The sequence below is a fragment of the Meles meles genome, chromosome 1 (assembly GCF_922984935.1).
Source record: "Meles meles chromosome 1, mMelMel3.1 paternal haplotype, whole genome shotgun sequence".
NCBI lineage: Eukaryota > Metazoa > Chordata > Mammalia > Carnivora > Mustelidae > Meles > Meles meles.
Genome location: NC_060066.1, coordinates 202,208,167 through 202,234,038, shown reverse-complemented (window position 1 = coordinate 202,234,038; position 25,872 = coordinate 202,208,167). Strand labels below are relative to the sequence as shown.

Here is a 25,872-nt window from a genome sequence, read left to right as displayed (position 1 = left end):
GCCCGATGCGGGACTCGATCCCAGGACCCTGAGATCATGACCTGAGCCGAAGGCAGCGGCTTAACCCACTGAGCCACCCAGGCGCCCTATACTAAAAATTTTTAAATATAAGCTACAGTTCAGCAGCTTTAAAATTTCATGTTTATTCATATTTTTCAAAATATATGTACATAAAAAAAGGAAGATTTACAACAGGAAAGATTGCCTTACATGCAACACAAATTCCAATGGGCTCATGATGGGATCACACATGATTATGGATCTACTTCCAGCCAATCTTCTCCAGTCCATTTCCCAGCCGCACGCTATGCTGCAGACGAGATCCCAGGAGACAATGCAAGTGGAATGAACGAAACAAATGTCTTTTGCCTCTGGCAGCACTCAAAGGGGCCAGAGGCATACACCAAAAAGTTTAAGACAATTAAAATGTCAAGTGCCACAGGGAGGGTAAATGATAACCAAAAATCAGTATTTCCCAAGTAGAAAGCTAGTACTATTGAACACAACTGCACGATACTGAAACAAATACAAACGAGGAAGGTTTAGGTAGTCGGGCTTCATTTGCCCCCCCCCCCTTTTTTTAAAGTATCTCAAAAAGGAAGCCACTTGCTTGATATCAAAAGTGCTGTGGAAAGAAAGGAGGGGGGAAAAAACCCACAGATGATCTGGAATTTAGTTTATTTTAGCAAATTGTATGTTTTTCCACTTAACATTTCTACATTAGCAATGACGTAACTCTCCAACATTTCCTTATAAAAAAGGCAAACTGGAAATGACAAGTCATGCTCCAAATATTCAAAAATATATTTAAACATTTGATCAAGATTTTATATGTTTTGGTTTTTGGTAACACAGGTACCACAGGTAACACAGAAATCACAAATTCAATGTCTTTCCTTTATTTCTCCTTCAGTCAAAAATCAAGTGGTGGAGGGAATTTGTGCTTGCGGTTGAGGGAACACAATGCCCTGGGCCAGTGAAAAAAACCTGGAAATTGACCAATATGAAAGTGGCCCAAAGGAGTCACAGGTCTTCAGAACCTAATGAAATCAAAACGTTTTTTGGCTTATTCCCAAAGCTAAGATGTCTCTGTATTTATATAATTGGAGAGAGAGGGTTAGTGGAGTGGTTTTATAAATAAGATTAATTATTATAGCTATAACTGGAATCTCCAGGCAGAAGGCTTTACAATTCAGTCAGTGCTATATACTGCCTCTTTTTTACTTCCAGCACCTGACCAGCATCCTACTCATGATGCTTTCTACAAATATAAAAATCTTTGCAACTGTTTAGATAAAGCTGGAAGGGGGGGGGGGAGCCAAAGCTGACCATAAAAAGAGGGTTGGGGTGGAGGGAAAAAAAAAAAATGACAAGTGTAGATTATACAGTTCAGGAAAATCCAGAGTTATCGCGGAAATTAAAAGGACTGAGGGAAGGGGCAGGCACCAAAAACAGCACCTAAAGCTAACAAATGCCTAAATTGGTTTATTTATATTCCCTCCCCACAGTGTTCATAGGGGAGGAAAAAAAATGTAATTTTTAAAAGCATCAAAACTAAAACAAATGCACACTGACCTTAGAAAATAAGATTCTGAATTTTATCATGATACCCTTTTTTTCCCTATAAAATTTACTTTTTTGCTTTGAAAGATTTCTTCATGTTGGATTTGCCCTTGCCGGGCAATTTCACTTCCTTTCTTACACTGGCTGCAGGCTTCTTTGAAGAGCCACCACTAGGTTTCTTGATGACTGAAGGTGAGGGTCTGGCTTTCTTGGCAGGAGTTTTAGCCTTGGGAGGGGCTTTCTTGGGCGGGGGCCTAGCTTTCCCACGCTGGGCAGCTGGGACTTTAGGTGCAGGCTTGGACACTCTCTGCTTCACAGATGCAGCCTTCATGGATGCCTTCGCTGGGGTTTTCTTCTGCAACCTGTGAGAACCAAAGAGCAAAGACCATCACTTAGTACTTGATTCACTTTGCCAGGATGACCAGATACTTTGCCACAAAAGATCTAGCGCAGATAAAAAGCCACCTATGGAAAGAATAGGAATGTTGTTATTATTATTCTTTAAAGAAGATTTTTAAATCTTTTTGTGACAGAGATCACAAGTAGGAAGAGGGACAGGCGGGGGGATGGGTGGGGGGAACCAGGCCCCCCTGCCAAGCAGGGAGCCAAGTTGATCCCAGGACTCTGGGATCATGACCTGAGCCAAAGGCAGAGGCTTTAACCCACTGAGCCACCCAGGTGCCTCGGAATGTTGTTATTTTTTAACTGGAGCCTTTACTAAGGATTCATGGAAGTCTATACGTAATTCATGACATTTTTACTAAAAAATATGGGATTATTTTTCTTTGAATAACCAACAAACTATGGACACACATACAGATTTGACCAAATGGTAAATTACGTATTCACAGGGCTTCCTAAGTGCAAAGCCCCTGAACTTTCAAAAAGACAAAATCAAATATTACACAAAGAACTTTCTGAGAGGGACCCGAGTTGTTAAGTCACTATCACTATTACTGCCATTTTTACCTCCTCTTAGGTGGAGGCTCTTCATCGTCAGAGTCTTCTTCTGAGGAGTCATCCTCCTCTTCATCCTCGTCTCTTGAATCATCTAGCTCTTTCTTTGGAAATAGGACTCCCGGGCTATGAAAAGAAAAAAGGGAAGAAAAATTAGGTAAAATTAGGTCAAAGAGAAGTCATATATAGGATAAGAGAGAAATGTGAACCTAGATGCTATTTTGTGGACATTCAAATGCCATGTTATAAGTATCAGGTTTCAGTTTAACTTATTCTGCACACACAGTTATAACAAATCTGTAAAAGTCCCAGACCAGGGGCGCCTGGGTGGCTCAGTGGGTTAAGCCGCTGCCTTCGGCTCAGGTCATGATCTCAGGGTCCTGGGATCGAGTCCCACATCGGGCTCTCTGCTCCGCGGGGAGCCTGCTTCTCCCTTCTCTCTCTCTCTCTGCCTGCCTCTCTATCCACTTGTGATCTCTGTCAAATAAATAAATAAAATCTTTAAAAAAAAAAAAAAAAAAAGTCCCAGACCAGACCTCATTCCCTTCCTCCTGCCATTTAATAAAACTGATTATTATTATTATTATTTTTTTAAGATTTTATTTATTTGACAGAGAGATCATAAGTAGGCAGAGAGGCAGGCAGAGAGAGAGGAGGAAGCAGGCTCCCTGTTGAGCAGAGAGCCTGATGCGGGGCTCGATCCCAGGACCTGAGCCGAAGGCAGAGGCTTAACCCACTGAGCCACCCAGGTGCCCCTGATTATTATTTTTTTAAAGATTTTATTTATTTATTTGACAGAGAGAGATCATAAGTAGGCAAAGAGGCAGGCAGAGAGAGAGAGAGGGGGAAGCAGGCTCCCCACTGAGCAGAGAGCCCGATGCGGGGCTCGATCCCAGGACCCTGGGATCATGACCTGAGCCGAAGGCAGAGGCTTAACCCACTGAGCCCCCCAGGTGCCCCAATAAAACTGATTCTTAATCACTTAGTAATACGATTACTTAAGCTCTTAATGTGTGTCCAGCACTGTATTAGCCACTGAATACAGAGCAGTGAATTGTCTATAAGGCAGCAAACCGTTTGCACAGCAGTATACATTTTTTGCCCTCCTGATACTGGCAAAGACCTCACAATAATATAAAGGCTGAATCTCTTCAAGTTTTAGAGAAATAGGATTTTCTATTTTTTAGAATTTCTTGGAGAAATTAGGATATTCTATTTTCTTTGCTCTTACTGATAAAAATATTGATCCCATTGATTAATAATTCCTTAAACTATAACATTTTATGTGCTTGACTTTACGAATTAAATTTAATGTCTGAGAAATTTAAGTAATACACAACCAACCAAGTAACACCTTTTTAGGCTTATGCACAAGGTACAATATAAGAAACTACACTATACTCTTGCTAAAATAAGGTTTTAAGAGTGCCTGGTTGGCTCAGCCATTAATCACCTGCCTTTGGCTCAGGTCATGATCCCAGGGTCCTGGGATCAAGCCCTGCATCAGGCTCCCTGCTTGGCAGGAAGCCTGCTTCCCTCTCCCACTCGCCCTGCTTATGTTCTCTCACTTGCTGTCTCTCTCTGTCAAATAAATAAATAACGTCTAAAAAAAATAAAATAGGGGCACCTGGGTGGCTCAGTGGGTTAAGCCTCTGTATTCAGCTCATCGGGCTCTCTGCTCAGGGGGGAGCCTGTTTTCCCCTCTCCCTCTCTGCCTGCCTCTCTGCCTACTTGTGATCTGTCTGTCAAATAAATAAATAAAATCTTTAAAAAAAATACAATAAAATAGGGTTTTAGTGGTACATGTCACAGCACTTTACTAGAAATGAGAGCATAAGAAGGCCATCGCATGGGCGCACAGGACAGGACTTGGCCCATGGGAGGTGCTCAACTTATTTTTTAGTGCAGTAATAAATAAAGATAAAAGAGGTTTTCAAGGAAATGGCCCTGCCTCTACAGTATGGAGAAGGCAAATCAGGATTCTTGGAAGCAGCCAATGCTCTTCCTCCTTGAACAACTGACAAAAAAAAAAAAAAAAGGATTTCTTTATTTGTTGTGAGAGAGCGAGTGAGCGAGCATGAGCAGGGGGAGAGGGAGAGGGAGAAGCACTCCCCACTGAGCAAGGATCAGTGAGTCCCACTGAGCAATGTGGGACTTGATCCCAGGATCCTGAGATCATGACCTGAGCCTAAGGCAGATCCTCAACCAACTGAGCCACCCAGGCACCCTGAATGAGGGACAATTAAAATATACCCAATCCTCTAATAATCTTCTTCTCATTAGCATTTACCTAATAAAGAAGGACTGAACATAAAAATGGCCAAGGAGCTCAAAGAATTCAATGCCTAATTTTAGGAATGGATGGCTAACAATAAGCTCTGGCAGGGTAGTCCAAATCCCCTGATTCCTACATGAAAAGCTTTTCCTCTAAAACCATATTGCCTTAGGCACCCAGGTGACTCAGTCGGCTAAGCATCCAACTCTTTGGCTTTGGCTCCGGTCATGATCTCAAGGGTCATGAGACTGAGCTCTGAGTTAGGCTCTATGCTCAGTGTGGGAGTCTGCTTGAGATTATCTCTTCTTCTCCCCACCTCCTGCTTGTGCTAAAATAAACAAACCTTAAAACAAAACAAAACAAAAACAAAACCAAGGGGGCGCCTGGGTGGCTCAGTGGGTTAAAGCCTCTGCCTTCGGCTCAGGTCATGATTCCAGGGTCCTGGGATCAAGCCCCGCATCGGGTTCTCTGCTCAGCAGGGAGCCTGCTTCCCACCCACTCTCTGCCTGCCTCTCTGCCTACTTGTGATCTCTGTATGTCAAATAAATAAATAAATAAAATCTTAAACAAACAAAACCGAAACAATACTGCCTCAAGTAGTCTTTACTTTCAAGTAGAACAGTAACAAGTTAATAAGTTAGAAGCCTAAGCCTGTAACCTTGAATCAGATTTTAAATTTACAATGACCAACACTTCGCATCATAGCTAGCTGCTTACCTGGGGTAATAGGGAAAACAGAGCTGGAAGGTGCCACTGAATCCTTTGCCAGAGATCTGTTCCATCCATCCATTCTTTTCACATTTCTGCAGCGTTTTCTTCAGCAAATGCACTGAACAAAAAATTCAGAAAGAAAGTTGTTTATTAAATTTGATAATTACTTCAACTCTAATCAGTTATAGATCAATTTACTGTCCTGTCACAGATACTAGTTGACATGTGCTAAGGGAATTCTTTGTGATCAAAAGGATGAGTAATTCACTTAACAATTAAGTGTCCATAAATTTGAAAAGGTTAAACTGTCATGGCAAGAGATTTAGAGACCATTAAGGCAAGTTCCGAATTTCACAGAAAGGAAAACAGGAGCCCAGAGTGGTCACTTGCCCTAGAGTGGCACAAAAATGATTAAGAGCCAACTTAAAACTAAATCTCTCATCTCTATTCATTCGAACATCCCCTGCATGCCGGTCTGTACTAGGAAAATCATCTAGAATATCGATAAAGAGTAACATCACAGCAAACCACAGAACTATGGCTTCTAAAGGCCTCACCAATTCTCATCTTTCATACAGAGACACATCAAAACTACATTTTATGGTGATTCAGTGTCCAAAATACAGTAGCAGTATCAGTGAAACTGAAAAGGTTAATAACCAACTTCATCTTCTCTTCTAATACTCAACCAAAAGGGAAAATCATGAAATGGTTTGTAAAGGGTCAGTAGACACAGTAAACACAGTACATATTTTAAGGAAGGAAAGATTTTAAAAAGTCACAGCAGTTTTCAAAGTAATGCATGAAAAAAAATGACCAGAAAGCATTCTTCTGTAACATTAAAAAATTCATACTGCATATATACTAAGTCACTTAATATTAAGTCTTCAAAAGTACTTTTAATTAAAATAATATAGTCTAGTTTGCATTTTGTTACCTATTTTCCACATTCTTTACCTATACCACTATGCCTAGTCTAGCACCCGAGGAAACTCCCCGCCACACTACTCCATATGACCGTGCTGCTAGGATGAGACTTTGAATCACAACTCACTACCTGACAGGGTAATAAATACACTTTACTGAAAAAAAAAAAGCATTTTCTGTCTTAGGGCTTAAAAGGCAATGAGAAATAGCAAGTTGTATTTTAAAACACCGGCTTAGTTTCAAGGTGAAATTAGATGTTTTAGTAAATATTTAGAAAGGCAAAAAGAAACTATACTTGAGAGGTGTCCTGAACCAAGGATTTATCTAAATTATAACAAAAATATGAGAAAAACCTTTACAGCAAAATAAAATCAAATCCTGATCTTCAATAGAGATTGTAAAAATTAAGGAAAAGGGGGCGCCTGGGTGGCTCAGTGGGTTAAGCAGCTGCCTTCGGCTCAGGTCGTGATCCCAGGGTCCTGGGATCAAGGCCAGAATCGGACTCTCTGCTCAGCGGGGAGCCTGCTTCCTCCTCTCTCTGCTGCCTCTCTGCCTACTTGTGATCTCTGTCAAATAAATAAATATTTTTAAAAAATTAAGGAAAAGCTTTGATAATTTTTCTTTTTGTAAATAATAAATCTGTAAAGTTGTTGTTCCCTCTTAGTTTCACTGTTGGCACTTAATGCTTTGTCATTAACAGCACAAGCTCTAAAATGTTTCACAAGGTAATTCCCCTGAGCCCAGTCACTGCACACAACTCTGAGTCTTACTTTGATAGTTAGAATTGGTCCCTGGGTGGTTCTCCAGGACATACTTCTTCAGAGCAGTGGTTGAGCAGGTCTTCGGCTCATTCATGGCAGCAATGGCAGACAAGATTGCATATTCCATCAGGCTTCCACCAAGCAGGGGTTTCTCCCCTGATTTCTTCAGCTGTTTTCCAAGGAGGAAGAGAAAAGCATCAAGACAACACTCTCCCAAAGCAGGTCAAGACAAGACTCCTCTGCACCAGGTGGGTCGGAGTTCCTGCATTAGCACAGATATGTTTTACAATAAATTGTCAGGTTAGGGACTTTCTCTTCCCACTCATCAGGTATTCAATCTGACTGAGGAGTCCCAACCCTCCTATGGCTTCTCCTCTCTCCATTTACCCTTCCATCCAACCTAAAACAGCAACAGCTACCCTAACTCAAACAGAGTAACCGCTCTACCCCAATAAGCAAGTTAACTTGTTATGCCCCAATAAATAAGATACTTTTGAGAATACTTCCTTTGTCCCAATCTGAAAAATGCAGTAGTTATTAAAAAAATGATAATAACCTTTTTAATCCTCCAAGGAAAACAGCAAAGGAAAAGTGTAATAACTATTTAGGATACCATACAACAGAAAATTACACAGCATATTCCAAGGACAAAAGGATGGGGAACAAAGATCAGCACCAATAATCAAAAAGGGTAAAAGGACAAACTCAGGTATGGTCTACAACTGAGATTCTCAAAGAGCAGTCTACAAAGTCGCCGGGGCTCCCAAGACTCTTTCAGAGGATGTGTAAAGTCAAAACAATTTTCATGATAATACTAAGATGTGATGTGCCTTTTTCGCTGTGGTGGCATCTGCACTTACGGTGGAAAAGCAGTGGTGGGTAAAACTTGCCACCTCACCACAAATCAAAGAGGAGACAGAAATGTACCAACAGCTACTGTATTCTTTATTGCTATGCACTTGTGTTTTAAAAAATAATAAAAAGTCAATTTCACTTAGGAATGCCTTTGATGAAGTAGCGAAAATTATTTTATTGACTCTCAACCACAGTGCACTTTTTTTTTGCCATTTTATGGATGAGATGGGAGGAACACATAAAGCCTATCGGCGACATTGGAGGTATGACAGTGGTCTCAAGGACAAGCACCCTCAGCGACTGAGCCGTGAGCTGAACTAGCTGCCATTACTCATGGAACACCCTTTTTTACTTGATGGAACAACAAACAGATAAACTATAGTTATTTAGGACTTGGGATTCTGGTAGATATTTTCTTGAAAATGTATTAAATAAGCGTCTCCTTCCTTCAAGGAAAACTAACAATATTTGTTACCAAGCATAAAAAGCAATTAAAAAAATTTTTTTTTTTATTTATTTGAGAGAGAGAGAGAGTGTGTGTGTGTGAGAGTGGGGAGCTCAGAGGGAGAGCAGACTCCCCACCAAGCAGAGAGCCCGATGTGGGACTCGATCCCGGGACTCCAAGATCATGACCTGAGCCGAAGGCAGTTGCTTAACCAACTGAGCCACGAGGTGCCTCTAAAAAGCAATTTAAAAAAAAAGTAATTTTTAAAGAAAAATTTTAAATCACAGAACACTTGTATTTACACCATGGTGAGCCTGGTAATTTCCCAGTACTTAAATATTGTTCTGATGAGGTCAGCAGGTAATATAATGTTACTTTTGTTATTATTTGATGAAATGTGATAATATTTTAATAAGCTACATAATTCAATGAACCACTATTTTCCAAATGATCCTGTTATGAAACTATACCTGGTTAGAAGATCCACTCCATGTTCAAGACCAAATGATTTTAAGGGCAAGAATACAAAAATTTTACTCATACGGTCTCAGGTTCTACATGGTAACTAACCTTTAAGGAATTACTACAAAATCAATTAATGTAATACATGATATTAACAGGATAAGGCACAAAAACCACATGACCATCTCAAGAGACAAAGAAAAATCATCTGACAAACCCAACAGCTGTTCACAATAAAAACTCCCAGCAAACAAGTAATAGAGGAAAATATTTTCTCAACTTGGTAAGAGGCATCTATGAAAAACCTACAGCTAACTTAATGGTGGAAGACTTGATGCTTTTCCCTCTAAAATGGGGAACAAGATAAGGATGTCTGCTCTCATCACTGTACTGGAGGTTCTAGCCAGTACAATTAGGCAAGAAAAAAGCAAAAAACATCTAGCTGGGAAAGGTAGAAGTAAAACTGTCTTTATCTGCAAACAATATGACTCTGTATGTAGAATATCCTAGGGAGTCCACAAAAAATCCCAAGGAGCCTACAAGAAAACTACTAGAACTAGTAAATAAGTTCAGCAAAGTTGAATTAATATAAAATCAATAGACAAATCAATTGTATAAAATCAGTAGACAAATCAATTGTATTTCTATACACTAGCAATATCCAGAAGTGAAAGTATTTCCATTCACAATAACATGAAAAAAGAATAAAATACTTAGGAATAAACTCAACGAAAGAAATCTAAGACCTTTATATTACAAAATGTTGCTGGAAAAGTTAAAGCTCTGAATATACAAAAAAGAGTGTTCATGAACTAGAAAAATCAATATTATAAGGATAATGATTCTCCTCAAATTGATACACAGGTTCAATGCAATCTCTACCAAAATCCTAGCTGGCTTTGTGAAAATTGACAAATGGATCCTAAAATTCATATAGAAATGCACAAGACTCAGAATAATCAAAACACTTTTTTTAAACTACATTTTAACATTTTCCAGTTTCAAAACTTACTGCAAAGTTTTCAAAGCTATAGTCATCAAGACAGTGTGACCCTGGCATAAGAATTCATATAGGGATGGCTGAGTGGCTCAGTCGGTTAAGTGACTGCCTTCAGCTCAGGTCATGAGCCCAGGGTCCTGGGATCGAGTCCCACATTGGTTCTCCACCTCCCCCTGTTCATGCTCTCTCTCTTTTAAATAAGTAAATAAAATATTAAAAAAAAAAAAAAAAGAATTCACATGTAGATCAATGTGACAAAATTTATAGTTCAGAAATAAACCCTTACCATTTACAGTCAATTTTTTTTTTTTTTTTTAATAAAGATGCCAAGGCAATTCAGTGGGCAAAGGACAGTCTTTTCAATAAATAGTGTTAGGACAAGTGGATATTCACATGCAAGAACATAAATATTTATATCCTCACCTCATACCACAAATAAAATTCAAAATGGATAGGCCTAAAGGTAAGAGCTGAAACTATTTAAAAAACCATAGTAGTAAATCTTGTGATCATAAGTTAGGTGATGATTTATTAGCTACAACACCAACAGCAGAGGCAATTTTAAAAAATGATCATGTGGCTTTCATCAAAATTAAATACTTCTGCACCTCAAAAGACACCATCAGGAAAGTGAAAGCACAGACCACAGAGTAAGAGAAAATATTTGCAAATCATGTATCTAGTGAGGAACTTATATCTAGTTACATAACTTTCATATCTCAGTAAGATAAATAATCCAACTTTAAAAACAGTAAAAGTAATTAAAGAGACATTTTACCAGAAAAGATAAACAAATGTCCATTAAGCACATGAGAAGATGGTCAGCATCAGCAATCATGAGGGAAAGGCCAACCCAAACCACAATGAAATGACACTCTCTATCCACCAGTATGGCTAGCATTTTAAAGACAGTAACAAGTGTTTGCAAAGATACGGAAAAATTAGAAGCCTTACACTTTGTTGGTGGGAATGTAAAGTAATGCAGCCACTCTGGGAGTTTCTTACAACATAAATTTACCATACAGTCCAGCAAGTCCACATTCCTAGTTATGTATCCATGTGAAACAAAAACATGTGCCTGAACAAAGACTGAGATGTAAATGCTCATTGGCAACATTACTCAGAAGATTAAAAACAGTGCAAATAACCCCAATTTCATCAACTTGTGAATAAACAGAAAGTGTTAGATTCATACACTGTGATACCATGTGGCGATACAAAGGAATGAAAGCACTGATTCATGCAGCAACATGGACAAGGCTCAAACAAGACTATGCTAAGTGAAAGAAGCCAGACACAAAAGCCACGTATTTCATGACTCTATCCATATGAAACATGTAGAAAAGGCAAATCTATATAAAGAGAAAGTCCAGCAGTGCCTGGGTGGCTCAGTGGGTTAAAGCCTCTCCCTTTGGCTCAGGTCATGATCTCAGGGTCCTGAGATCGAGCCCCGCCTTGGGCTCTCTGCTCAGTGGGGAGCCTGTTTCCTGCTCTCTCTCTGCCTGCCTCTCTGTCTGCTTGTGATCTCTCTCAAATAAATGAATTAATAAAATCTTTTTTATTAATAAAATCTTTTAATAAATATAAATATTTATATATATAAAAATTATATATAAAATATTAAAAATATAAAATATAATATAATATAAATATTATATATATTATATATAATATATAATATATTATATATATAATATATAAATATAATATAAATAAATAAATATAAAAAATATAAAAAATATAAAAATTATATATAAAAATAATAAAGGGGTGCCTGGGTAGCTCAGTGGGTTAAGTCCTCTGCCTTTTGCTCAGGTCATGATCTCAGGGTCCTGGGATCCAGCCCCGCATCGGGCTCTCTGCTTGGCAGGGAGCCTGCTTCCCTTCCTCTCTCTCTCTGCCTGCCTCTCTGCCCACTTGTGATCTCTGTCTGTCAAATAAATAAATATTTAAAAAATAATAATAAATTAAAATAAATGTATTTTATGATATATAAACCATACTTAAATAAAGCTATTAAAAAAATTATCATTTGTTCCAACTCTTGGTTTTGGCTCAGGTCATGAGCTCAGGGCAGTGAGATCTGAGCCGTGGGTGGGGCTCTGCACTCAGTGAGAGGTCTACTTGTCCCTCACCCTCCCGCCCTGTCCCTCTCACCCCTTACATGCTCAACAGCTCTCTAATAAATAAATATATATTTTAAAAAATTATCATCTGTTGAGTTTTCATATAGGATCAAAGAATAATGTCCACAACTATTTAAAATTATTTGAAAATACTCCACACTTTTTTAACTATATTACTATGTGTGGTGAATTTTCTTCAGATACAACCCAAAGTGTGTTGAACAGATAGATACCAGCTGACTTCTCTTCACCAAGATATTAAAGACTATTGCAAGTTTTTAATAAACAGTACCTCTCTTCTCTTCTCATTCAATTTTTTTGTTTTGGCAAATACAGTTCTTTTCACAAAAAAAATTATCACTTATGTTAATGCGAAAAATTTTTTTAAAATTTAATATTTAAAAGTTCCCTCAGTTTTTATTTCTAATACCATAAATATTGACAGGTATAACCCACATAAAAAAATCTCTTGGGGTCCTCAAATTTTTAGAGTGTAAGGAGGTCCTGAAATCAAACTGAGAACCAATTCTCTACAATCCTTTTCAGCCTCTAACCTGGAATGTCCCAGAAGCACCTTTACCAGTTATTTGTTCTAACTGGCCTCTCTCAACTGCTCTCTGCAGAGCATTCTTCAACAGCTGAGGCCTGCAGAGAAAACAAAAAAATAGCAATCAATACATCAATGAAGGAGAGATTTGAAGAAACAAATCCAGGGTTATTCCCTGAACTATGTTCTAATTCTTATTATTCATGCTACTTTGTTAAAGTAATATAATATAAATTACAATAGCTATATTGTATAGCTAATATATAATATATATATTATATATATATATAAAGTACTGGCACCCTTAACATAAATGGCTTTCTTTTTTCTTCGAGCAAAGAAGTCATTACCCAGATACACAGAACATGTACCACACACAACCAATTTCTGAATTTCAAGACACTCCAAACACCCTCCATTTATTTATTTATTTTTGTTAAAAGATTTTATTTATTTGATAGACAGAGATCACAAGTAGGCAGAGACGCAGGCAGAGAGAGAGGAAGGGAAGCACGCACTCTGCTGAGCAGAGAGCCCCATGTGGGGCTCGATCCCAGGATCCTGGAATGGAGACCTGAGGCAGAGGCTTTAACCCACCGAGCCACCCGGGCGCCCCACCCTCTATTTATTTTCATCAACAACAATGGCAACCAAACCACGTAATCAAAGCATGGGTATGTTTAAAGTCCCATTCAAGGGGCACCTGGGTGGCTTATTGGGTTAAGCCTCTGCCTTTGGCTTGGGTCATGATTTCAGGGTCCTGGGATCGAGCCCTACCTACATGGGGCTCCCTGCTCAGTGGGGAGCCTGCTTCCCCCTCTTCCTCTGCCTGCCTCTCTGCCTACTTGTGGTCTCTCTCTGTCAAATAAATAAATAAATAAAGTCTTAAAAAAAAAACCCTCAGAATGGCCCATTCTTTCACCACTGCCATAACCTTAGTACCAGCTACCATGGCCTCCCTTCTGGGCACTGTGTTGCTTTCTGTTTTCATAATGCATATCACTATTAGGTCAATACACCTAGGAAGGCCACCTTTATGTTACTCAACTGATGAGGTGTCAGGGTCCTAATGCCTCAACCTAGCTTCAAAGCCTTCCATGGCGTAATCCCACTTCTTATTAGTCTAGATGCAGTCAGACCCTTTAGTTATCAAAAAAGAATGCCAACTCCTGCTGTTGCAATTTTCAAATAAGGTTCCTTTAAGAATGCCTTCCCCACTCCACCATCCATCTAAATTCTACACCCCTGGGACACCTGCGTGGCTCATACCAATTAAGTGTCTGCCTTTCGCTCAGGTCATGGTCCTAGCGTCCTGGGATGAGTCCTGCATCAGCCTCCTTGCTTAGTGGAGCCTACTTTTCCCTCTGAATACAGCTTCCCCTGCTTATGCGCACTCTCTCTCCCCCGACAAATTAAATCTTTAAAAAAAAAAAAAAAAAAAATTCTACTTTCTTCCAGATCTGATCAAGCCCCATCTCTTTAACTTACTGCTAATTCGCAGGCACAGATCCCTGTTCTGAAAAATTCTACGGTCTGTATCACACCATTCTGCACTTAATAAGATGCCAAGTGCTATCTGAAATGCTTTATTTGTATGGAATAAACTAGAAAAAACAACAAATCCAAGAAACAGGTACTATTACTGCCCATACTTTACTGATGGGGAAAAGCTGAGTGACACAGAAAAGTCATTTCTCCAAGGTCACATAGCTAGGCAGTGGGAGAACGAGTTACAAATTTAGACAGTCTGGTTCCAGATTCTACAATCTTGCTCACTGTGCTATGCTTGCATTTTCCAATAAAAAAACACCCAAAACAGTGGAAAAAGCAAGAAGTATTAAATTGAAAAACAAAGTTCTGGCTTTACCAGTGAACAGTCAGGTAACCCCACGTAAGGAAAATTGGGGTTGGGATATGTATTTTTAAGTCTATTTTAAGAATTATGGAAAACAGTATAAACAAAAGTATTTTATACTATGAAGTGCTATACACATTTAAGGGACTTTTTATTATTATAACAAGTTTTGTTCTTAACTAGATCATTATATCACTTTAATTAGAAGCAGGGAATAATAGGTGATTGCTGATAGCCATGTTTTTCAACTGTGGAGAAAATCAGTCTTCACTGAGGGATTTAAAAATGAAAGCCATGCACAGAGAGAACCAAAGGTAAGGGATGGAAAACAAAAATGCAGCTGATGGCAGCAAGGATTCTGAGTTGTAAGCATGTGAATAAGAAAGTTACATGAGGGATGCCTGCAAGGCCTAGTCATTAAGAGTCTGCCTTTGGCTCAGGTCATGAACCCCGAACCCCGCGTCCTGGGATCAAGCCCCACATCGGGCTCCCTGTTGGAGGGAAGCCTGCTTCTCCCTCTCCCACTCCCCCTGCCTCTGTTCCCTCTCTCACTGTCCCTGTCAATTAAATAAATAAAAATCTTGAAAAAGAAAGAAAGTTACCATCAGTCTGGTAGAAATGCATTAACGGGGCGCCTGGGTGGCTCAGTCCATTAAGTGTCTGCCTTCAGCTTGGGTCATGATCCCAGGGTCCTGGGATCAAGTCCTGCATCAAATCCCTGCTCAGCGGAGAACCTGCTTCTCTCTCTCCTTCTGTCCTTCCTCCCTGCTCGTCCTCACCCTCTCTTGTGCTCTCTCTCTCAAATAAATAAAATCTTAAAAAAAAAAAAATCCATAAGTGGAATTAAGAACATCAAAAAACTCTTGAAATGAGTGTTGAAAATGTTAAGAAGGGTCACCAAAGGGGCGCCTGCGTGGCTCAGTGGGTTAAGCCTCTGCCTTCAGCTCAGATCATGATCTCAGGGTCCTGGGATCGAGTCCCGCATCGGGCTCTCTGCTTGGCAGGGAGCCTGCTTCCTCCTCCTCTCTCTCTCTGCCTGCCTCTCTGCCTACTTGTGATCTCTGTCAAATAAATAAATAAAAATCTAAAAAAAAAAAAAAAGAAGGGTCACCAAAGATATTAAAAAGTTTAGGGAAAAGTATAGGGCATACAACGGAATCTTGCACTATTTTCTTACTCTGGTGGAGGCAGAAAAAAAATCAAAAAGACAGTATGTATTTATATCAGAAAGAATGATTCCTAATGCCTTGGAAAGTTTTTTAAAATTTTACTTATTTGACAGAATAAGAGAGGGTGTGTGCATATACGAACAGGGGGAACAGCAGAGGGAGTGGGAGAAGCAGGCTCTCTTCTGAGCAGGGAGCCCAATGTAGAGCTCAATCCCAGAACCCTGGGATCATGACCTGAGCTGAAGGGACCATGACGCTTGACTAAATGAGCCTCTACCCTTGCAAGTTCTTTTTTTTAAAGATTTTATTTATTTGACAGAGAGAGCTCACAAGTAGACGGAGAGGCAGGCTGAGAGAGAAAGGAGGGAAGCAGACTCCCTGCTGAGCAGAGAGCCCGATGCGGGGCTCGATCCCAGGACCCTGGGATCACGACCTGAGCTAAAAGCAGAGGCTTTAACCCACTGAGCCACCCAGGCGCCCTACCCTTGCAAGTTCTAAAGGACCTTCCTAGAATAAACCCAAAATCTCTGTAAACCCAATATACCCAGCTTTTAATTTAGAGTTGCAAAAAATCATTGCTACCAAATTAAAGAGGTGACTTGCATATTATATAAAAAACACTGTCTTTTTAAATTCATATATTTTTAAAGATTTTATTTATTTGACAGACAGAGATCACAAGTAAGCAGAGAGAGAGGGGTAAGCAGGCTTTCCGCTGAGCAGAGAGCCCGATGAAGGGCTCAATCCCAGGACCCTGAGACCATGACCTGAGCCAAAGGCAGAGGCCCAACCCACTGAGCCACCCAGGGGCCCCTAAATTTTAATTTATTTTTAAGCTTTATTTATTTGACAGAGACTGTGAGAGAGGAAACAGAAGCAAGGGGAGTGGGAGAGGGAGAAGTAGGCTTCTCACTGAGCAGGGAGCCCGATGTGGGGTTCTATCCCAAGACCCTGGGATCATGACCTGAGCTGAAGGCAGACGCTTAATGACTGAGCCACCCAGATGCTCCCAAATTTAAGGTTTTTTAGAGAAAGAGAATGGGGGGGGAGAGGCAGAGAGGGAGAAAGAGAATCTTAGGCAGTCCCCACACCCAGCACGGAGCCCCACATGGGGCTTGATCTCACAGCCCTGATCTCATGATCTGAACAGCAATTAAGAGTAGGAAGCTGACTGAGCCACCCAGGTGCCCCTAAAAAATACTCTTTAAACATTAGAATCATATTTAGCACAGTGTTAATGCTCATACTGTTAGAATGATGTTGGAACTCAGACTGAAAATATTAACATGAGTTGAGCACTAACTATATGCCAGGCACTGTTCTAAGAGCTTAACATGAGCTAAGAGATTTGAGCCTCCTAACAAAATTATCAATACACTGCTTATCAATGAGGAAACTGAGACATAAAGGGATAACTCGCTTAGTGATACAAAGCTAGAAAATGACAGAATCAGGATTTAAACCTAAGGGGTCTGGTTCCGAAGTCTGTGCTCTTAACCACAGTGCTCTTACAGCCTCTAGGTATATGGGAGAAGAAATTCACGTCTCATTTCACATGCTCCAGGACACAGGCTCCTTGCGGAATGGCCAGGTGAAAAGCCCATAGTCATTCATTCGTTCACTGATTCAACTAATATTTACTGAGCATCTACTATGTGTTAGGCTTGGAGGAAACAGAAGTGAACAATTTAAATAAAAATCCTGGCCTTTAGGATTCTGACATTTTAATGGGGTAGGCAGGTAATTTTAGAAAGACTAGGCAGGGCGCCTGGGTGGCTCAGTGTTGTTTAAGCCTCTGCCTTCGGCTCAGGTCATGATCTCAGGGTCCTGGGATCGAGTCCCGCATCGGGCTCTCTGCTCAGCGGGGAGCCTGCTTCCTCCTCTCTCTCTGCCTGCTTGTGATCTCTGTCAAATAAATAAATAAAGTCTTTAAAAAAAAAAAAAGAAAGACTAGGCAGATGTAGTATATATTAGAACGTGATGAGTGGTATGGAGAAAAAGAAAGCTTCAGAGAAGTAGAATTCTGAATCCTGGGAGAGAAGGGAAAGGCTCAGATGTATTTTGGGTGGGTCCATCAATAAAATTCAGTGTATGGGCCATGGCTGGATATTGACTGGAACAAAACTACATAAAGTCATCTTGGAGGACACTGAACATGACCCCCACATTAGATGTTAAGAACTTAAATAATGTTAGTATGATGGTTTTATTCTTGCTGCATTTATGTGTATGTTTGTAAGTTTCCAAAATAAAATGATTAAAAAAAAAGGGGGAAGGCGATCATGGCAGAGTTAAGGCACTCTAACGATGACATTAGAATAAAAACCTGAAAGTAGTGAGGGCCAAGTGGATTATGGGGTAAACCACCCAGGCAAAGGGAAGAACAAGCACGCAGACTCTGACGCCAGTTAAGTGAGGGAAGGGTAGTGGTGGTTTGGTCAGAGATGCAATGAAGTGTAGTGTCCTGTATATTGTTTTCAGAGACTCTGGCTTTAATTATGTGGGGGTTAGGAAGCCACTAAAAGGTAGAGTGGCAAGGGGATATGATCTAACATATTTTTACAAGTCCCACTCTCATTGCTATGCTAAGAACACACTGAAGGGGAGGGAGCATGAGAGGTGCAGTTAGGAAGTTATTGCTGTAATACAAGTTAGAGACGATGGTGGCTTGAAAGAGAGCGGTGACAGTAGAGGTAATGAGAAGAGGTCTGTTTATAGTAGTATCTTAAAGCCAAAGCCAAAGTAATTGCTTACAGATTAGATGGAGGTGTGGAATAAATGGAAGAGACTATCATAAAAGCAATGTTTCTGGCTTCAGCAGCTAGAAAGATGATGTCACCATTAACTGAGGTGGAGAAGATATGGAAGACACAAAGCTTTTTGGGGAGGGGTTCAAGAGCTCAGTTTTGAACATGTGAAGTTAGAAACACAAGTAGTGACAGGAAATAAGCATCTGTCTACGTGAATGTGCAGCCAGGAGGGAGGTATGGGCTAGATTTATTTATCTGTGAATTAGCACTGTACAGCTTTGACAGTAAAAAAGAATTACCAAGTGAATGTGGATAGAAAAGACAAGAAGGAAGCCTGGCTAGCTAGCTCAGTCAGAAGAACCTGAGACTCTTGATCTCAGCATCAGGAGTCTGAACTCCATTTTGGGTATATGGATCACTAAAAAACAGAAACAAAAACACTAAACAAAAGAGGGGTTCAAACAACTAAAAAACAAACAAAAAAAAAGACAAGAGACCTACAATCTAATCCTTAAGAGACTGAGAAAGAATGGGTGGTGAAGTTGGAAGAAAATCAGGAAGACAGACTGTCCTAGAAGGCAAGTGAAGAAAGGAAGGAGAGGAGTCCGTCCGTGAATGCATTAAGTCAATGCCAGTGAAAGACCAGCAAGTAAATTAAGGACTATGAATGGACTACTAAAATTTGCAACATGGACGTCACCTGTGGCACTGACAGGAAAAAGTACTTCAGGTAAGATGGTTGAGAGTGAAGGGTAACAAAAGTGGGTTTAAAAAAAAAGGTAGGATCGGGGCAGGGGCACCTGGGTGGCTCAGTGGGTTAAAGCCTCTGCCTTCAGCTCAGGTCATGATCTCAGGGTCCTAGGATCGAGCCCCACATCGGGCTCTCTGCTCGGCAGGGAGCCTGCTTCCTCTTCTCTCTCTCTCTGCCTGCCTCTCTGCCTACTTGTGATCTCTGTCAAATAAATAAAATCTTTAAAAAAAAGGTAGGATCATTATCCCAGGGTCCTGGGATCGAGCCCCACATCGGGCTCTCTGCTCCGTGGGGAGCCTGCTTCCTCCTCTCTCTCTGCCTGCTTCTCTGCCTAGTTGTGATTTCTGTCAAATAAATAAAATATTAAAAAAAAAAAAAAGGTAGGAGGGGAAGGGCACCTGGGTGGCTCAGTCGTTAAGTGTCTGCCTTCAGCTCAGGTCATTATCACAGGGTCCTGGGATTGAGCCCTGCTTTGGGCTCTCTGCTCAGCAGGAAGCCTGCTTCTCCCTCCCCCACTCCTTCTGCTTGTGTTCCCTCTCCCGCTGTCTCTCTGTCAAATAAATAAAATCTTAAAAAAAAAAAAAAGTAAGAGGGGAAAGGAGTGCCTGGCAGGCTCAGTCAGTAGAGCATACCACTCGGGGCATGATCTCAGGAGCATAATCTCAGGATTGTGAGTTCAATCCTCACATTGGATGTAGAGATTATTTAAGAAGAATAAATAAAATTAAAAGCAAAGGGCAGGAGGGGGAAAACTGTAGACATCAAGTACAAATAACTTGTATTTTAAAACTGCACTTTTGGGGCACCTGGGTGGCTCAGTGGGGTAAGCCTCTGCCTTTGGCTCAGGTCATGATCTCGGGGTCCTAGGATCGAGCCCCGAACTGGGCTCTCTGCTCAGCAGGGGGCCTGCTTCCCCCCACCCCCCCTTCTGCCTGCCTCTCTGCCTACTTGTGATCTTTCTCTCTGCCAAATAAATAAAATCTTGAAAATGAAATAAAACTGCATTTTTTTTGTTCTTTTGTTTGACCAAGTCTAAGTACAGCTAAATTGTCATGTTAATTGCATGTATGACAGGATTCCACTACAGTGAGAGACAAAATCATTATGGTGTCACAGCAGTAAAAAGAAAAAGGGTTTCAAAAGAAAAAGTTATCGGGTGCCTGGGTGGCTCAGCTGGTTAAGCAACTGCCTTTGGTTCAGGTCATGCTCCTGGAATCCCACGATCAAGACCCACATCAGGCTCCCAATTCCATGGGGAGTCTGCTTCTCCCTCTGACCTTCTCCCCTCTCATGCTCTCTCTCACTCTTTCTCAAATAAATAAAATCCTAAAAAAAAAAAGTTATCATTAATAAGGTCATAGATAAAGGTCTTCAGGTTTGTTACCATTATGGGTTGGTAATCCATCTAATATCAGACAAATTTTGTTTCAACATAAGACGACGACGAGAAATGTTCCTAAAGATTAGACGCAGAGTGAAGGTCTGCTGCTAGCAACAACCTGTCTCCTGTGAGAAGAGCAGGACGGTAAGGAAAGAAAAAAGCTGGGAGGAGATGAGGTCTCTAGTCAGCAGAGTGTAAAGAGCAAGGAACGTGGAACGTGTTTCCATCTTTAAATGCATCATACATCCACCACACATGCACTTGTAGCTCACAGCTCCATCTGTGGGTCATACTTGGCAAAAAAAGCATGAAAAAATCAGGATATTAATTTCAAACTTTGTGCTTCTATGATTCCCTTTTCTTTTGTACGATTTCACTGACTCTTTAATTGGGCACTCTGAAGATCACGAAGTGCTTTTCTGAAAATGTGGCGTCTGGGTTGAAACTTCAGCAATTCTAATTGCAGGCCTCTAATGCAAGCATGTACTGGAGCTGAACAGTATAGGACAATGTGCATGCAAGACAGAAATCACAGAAATGACTCTGGATTGTGGAAGACAATTCTCTAAAAGTCAAATAACAAAGATCTCACATAGCACACTTAAAACACAGACTCTGCAAATTATAAATTTAAATAATGTGTCTGCATGAATCCACAAATTAGCACGTGACAGTCTAAATAATCATTCTACGTATTTTTAAGTAGCAAATTTTTTTAGAAATGAATTACTACCAAAATTCTCCCAGAACTCTACCTTAAATGTTTAAATGACGAAGACAGTACTGTCTCTGTAGAGGTTTTTAGAAACCTGAATTCTCTTACGTTTCAAACTCTAAATAAAAAACAGAGCATACACCAATCACCTCATACCAACTGAGGATAACTAATATCAAAATACCAGAAAAACAGGGGTTGGTGAGGACATGGAAAAATCAGAACCCTTGTATACTGTTGGCTGGAATGGAAAATGATAACAGCCGTTGTGTAAAACAGTATGGCAGTTTCTCAAAAAAATAAAAACTCGAATTATTGTATCATCTAGCAATTCCACTCTTGGGTATAGACCCCTAAGCACTGAAAGCAGGATTTTAAAGAGATGTTAGTACATCTCTAGTCATAGCATAGCAGCATTATTCACAATAGCAGGAATGTTAAAGTCAACCCAAGCATTCATTTTTATTTTTTTATTTTTTAAAAATATTTTATTTATTTATTTGACAGAGATCACAAGTTGGCAGAGAGAGGGAAGCAGGCTCCTCACGAAGCAGAGAACCCGATGCGGGACTCGATCCTAGGACCCCAGGATCACGACCTGAGCCGAAGGCAGAGGCTTTAACCCACTGAGCCACCCAGGCGCCCCGCATTCATTTTTATTTTTAAAGATTTATTTATTTGTCAGAGAGATACTGAGAGACAGAGGGATAGTGTGTGTACACAGGCTAACAAGCACGGGGACCAACAGGGAGAAGGAGAAGCAGGCTTCCTGACAAGAAAGGAGCCTAATGGGGATTTCAATCCCAGGACCCTGAGATCATGACCTGAGCCGAAGGCAGACTGAGCCACCCAGGTGCCCCTAAATGTTTTCCTTCTTGAATATTTACTCTTTCTCCTTTCTCATGAGAAAGGGGCTAAGGGAATAACACAGACATCTGTATTTTGAAGTCTAGGCCAACGGCTCATACCTGATGTCCACTCTAAGTTTAGGGTAATACTGAGACACGTATTTCCTGATGAGACTGTAGGAAGCTTCTTTAGGTTCACAAAGGCGAGTAAAGGCCAATGGGAGAATATCCTCCAACTTTACTTGTGGTTCTGGATCCACTGCAGAGTTTCTGTTCTGAAATATAGTATCAAAAATTATCATCATTACAGAATATGGAGTTCTCTGTTCGAATGCTTCTATATTCAACTCAAGGGCTTACCTAAATTGACTGCTAAATCAATTGTAGAATACTATCACTTTTTTCCACATTCAAATAAATATACCCCAGGGGTAGTATAATGGCACTTGTGTGGCAACTTATTTGAGGTAAGAACTTCAGATTGAGGGGCACCTGGGTGGCTCAGTGGGTAAAAGCCTCTACATTCGGCTCAGGTCATGATCCCAGGGTCCTGGGATTGAGCCCCGCATCAGGCTCTCTGCTCAGCAGGGATCCTGTTTCCTCCCTCTCTCTCTGCCTACCTCTCTGCCTACTTGTGGTCTCTGTCTGTCAAATAAATAAATAAAATCTTGAAAAAAAGAAAAAAAAAGAACTTCAGATTGAGAGTTAAAATATGTATAAATATGAAAAGAGGGGCGCCCTGGTGCCTCAGTCGGTGAAGAATCCAACTCCTGATTTCAGCTCAGGTCATGATCTCAGGGTTGTGAGAGCAAGCCCCAGACCGGGCTCTGCACTGGGTGTGGAGCCTGCTTAAGATTCTCCCTCTCGGGGCACCTGGGTGGCTCAGTGGGTTAAAGCCTCTGCCTTTAGCTCAGGTCATGATCCCAGGGTCTTGGGATCGAGCCCCACATCGGGCTCTCTGCTCAGCGGGGAGCCTGCTTCCCCCCCCCTCCGCGTGCCTCTCTGCCTACTTGTGATCTCTGTCAAATAAATAAATAAAATCTTTAAAAAAAAAAAAAAAGATTCTCCCTCTCACTCTCCCTCTGTCCCTCCCTCTCTTAAAAGAAAGAGGGCGGGGCGCCTGGGTGGCTCAGCGGGTTAAAGCCTCTGCCTTCAGCTCGGGTCGTGATCCCAGGGTCCTGGGATCGAGCCCCGCGTCGGGCTCTCTGCTTGGCTGGGAGCCTGCTTCCTCCTCTCTCTCTCTCTGCCTGCCTCTCTGCCTACTTGTGATCTCTATCTGTCAAATAAATAAATCTTTAAAAAAAAAAAAAAAAAAAAAAAAAAAAAAAAAAAAAAAAAAAAGAAAGAGGGCGCCTGGGTGGCTCAGTGGGTTAAGCCGCTGCCTTCGGCTCAGGTCATGATCTCAGGGTCCTGGGATCGAGTCCCACATGGGGCTCTCTGCTCGGCAGGGAGCCTGTTTCCCTCTCTCTCTCTCTGCCTGCCTCTCTGCCTACTTGTGATCTCTCTCTCTCTCGCTGTCAAATAAATAAATAAAATCTTAAAAAAAAAAAAAGAAAGAAAGAAAGAAAGAGAGAGAAATGGTAGACTTTAATTAAAGGTCCTAGTTTATCCTTAGCCTTCAATAACAAAGAATGAAAAGGAGCACACAGCACCAAAAAGCTCTGTAAAGAGTTTATTCCATTCAAAGTTTTAGATAAAAAGTACAAAAATTTTTGGAGTTGCAAAAACAGACATAGAGAAATAGTCATGATTTCAGTTACTGACATACAGGAAATACTACACATTTCACTTTATTATAGGACAAATACTTTCCATAAACGAAATTATGTATCTCAAGGAACAGAAGTGTTAGTGTGCACAAAAAAGAAAAGGAAAACGAAGAGGAAAAGAAAAACAAAAACAAAAAGCTCTGGGTACAGTTTTGGGGTCTAATATTAGGTAAAGATGTACTCATATGCCCCTTTTAGTTTAACATTTCATATTTCATTAAAGGGAATATAATTCATACAGTTGCCCATAATTCAACATATGGCAGTTAAGTGCATGGGCTCTGGGGCTGGAGTGCTTGGGTTTACACACTGCCTGCTTTCTACTCATTAGCTGGCTGAAAGTGAGCGAATCATTTACAACCTCTCCAGGCCTTAGGAAAAAGGCTGCACTCAGCAAAGTGGGAACACCCAATCAGTGCTGTTATGTCTAGTGGAAGAAATAGTTTTACAGAGCTCAAACTGTGGTAGAGACTTCTTACCTTTCTGTTTCTGGATTTCTGAGGTGTTTTTCTTGATTTTTGGACCACAATAAAACTCCCAGAAGCACCTTTTCCTTTTACCTAAGGTAAAGTAATTATAGTTGCAATAATCAAAATTTTAAAATTACTGTTATTAATATTTATAACTTTATACTACCCAAAGTACAGGGCACAGTAATATAAGAACTAATGTACAGTACTGCTCAACCCTTCAGACAAAAAAGAACAATGGACAGACTGAAAGACTTGGGATTGAATCCTGTTTACGGTTACCACCTACCATTTAGTATTGGACAACCCCCTAAAGTCTCTGAGCTTTTGTTTCCTCATCTACGAAACTGGGAAGAAAGCTATTGTGATACCAGGTTAAACAGTCTATGAGCTTTCCACCCCCCAAAAAAGTACTATGAAAGAAGCGACAATCTCAGGGCACCTGGGTGGCTCAGTGGGTTAAGCCTCTGCCTTCAGCTCAGGTCAGGGTCCTGGGATCGAGCCCCACCTTAGGCTCTCTGCTCAGCGGGGAGCCTGCTTCCCCCCTCTCTCTGCCTGCCTCTCTGCCTACTCGTGATCTCTGTCAAATAAATAAATAAAATCTTTGAAAAAAAAAGGGGAGGGACAATCTCTTGGGGATAAGAAAATCTCTATCTTGAAAGGAAAATCATTCCTTGGCAAGTTTACAGCCTGCTGATCTCAAACTACAGTGCTTCCCAGATCGCCCACTAGTGATTATTACTGCACATGGGAATAGTAATCTGATTAGTTCTTAGCCACCCCATATGGTATGTGTAAGTCTTACCACATATTTCCACAGTTTACAAAGCACTTTCATAGAACTTTAAAGCTGATTGGCACTAACCTGAGTCCTCCACACCTTAGCTTTATTTGTGCTACTATGAATGTAGCATTCAAGCTGAAATGCTTTCAGCCTATAAACTGTTGTTTAAGCATCAAACTGAGGTCAGCCTACGAGGCAAGAATAGGTCATAAACTATATTTCATAAAAAAAAAAAAAAACAAAAACACCACAAAGCCAGCTCATAAACCGTGCTGACATACGCTATGGTAGAGGACAGGTCTTCGGTTCTAATTACTTTGGTTAGATAGTGCCTTTTAATCAGTGACTGTTTTGAAGGCCATACAATTATTGTTTACAACATTCTGAGAAAGCTGTAACATTAGCTCCACAGCAGGAATCTGTTTTACTGATGGGCCCCTGAGGACCCGGCACACAGGAACAATATGTATTTGTGGAATGAAGTACTTCTTGAAAGTTCCTAATCAGAATGTAAATGCCTGAGTGGCACAGAATTCTGTATTAATCAAATTGTGCAGAAAGGTATAAGAAAGGCAACAGGACTCTTGGAATGCAATTAACTAGGTCCTCTGACCATTTCTGCCACTACCAAGGGATTGTGATTACTGGACGTATGAAGAGGATTTAAGATAAAGTCCATTCCAACTTTAAATTTTTAATGATTCTAAGCAGTATTTTTATGTACTATGCAAAATTACATGGATTTAGGCCT

The 25,872-nt window shown here is 40.5% G+C and overlaps 1 protein-coding gene across 6 annotated transcripts in view; it reads right to left on the bottom strand.

The window, feature by feature from the left end:
• Positions 1 to 854: 854 nt before the first annotated feature.
• HP1BP3 (heterochromatin protein 1 binding protein 3) overlaps positions 855 to 25,872 on the bottom strand; it is a 40,049-nt gene continuing 15,031 nt past the window's right edge. For 5 of the 6 annotated variants that reach the window (XM_046012722.1, XM_046012747.1, XM_046012730.1 and 2 more), the window contains 7 exons: positions 24,347 to 24,427; positions 22,219 to 22,373; positions 12,637 to 12,727; positions 7,204 to 7,363; positions 5,513 to 5,624; positions 2,533 to 2,646; positions 855 to 1,925 (listed from right to left, as the gene is read on the bottom strand). In XM_046012722.1, coding sequence (XP_045868678.1) covers positions 1,631 to 1,925; positions 2,533 to 2,646; positions 5,513 to 5,624; positions 7,204 to 7,363; positions 12,637 to 12,727; positions 22,219 to 22,373; positions 24,347 to 24,427 — 1,008 coding nt within the window. In that variant the 3' untranslated portion in view covers positions 855 to 1,630. Of the gene's footprint in view, positions 1,926 to 2,532; positions 2,647 to 5,512; positions 5,625 to 7,203; positions 7,457 to 12,636; positions 12,728 to 22,218; positions 22,374 to 24,346; positions 24,428 to 25,872 lie in introns of those variants that run through there. The other variant, XM_046012764.1, reaches the window with a different exon arrangement.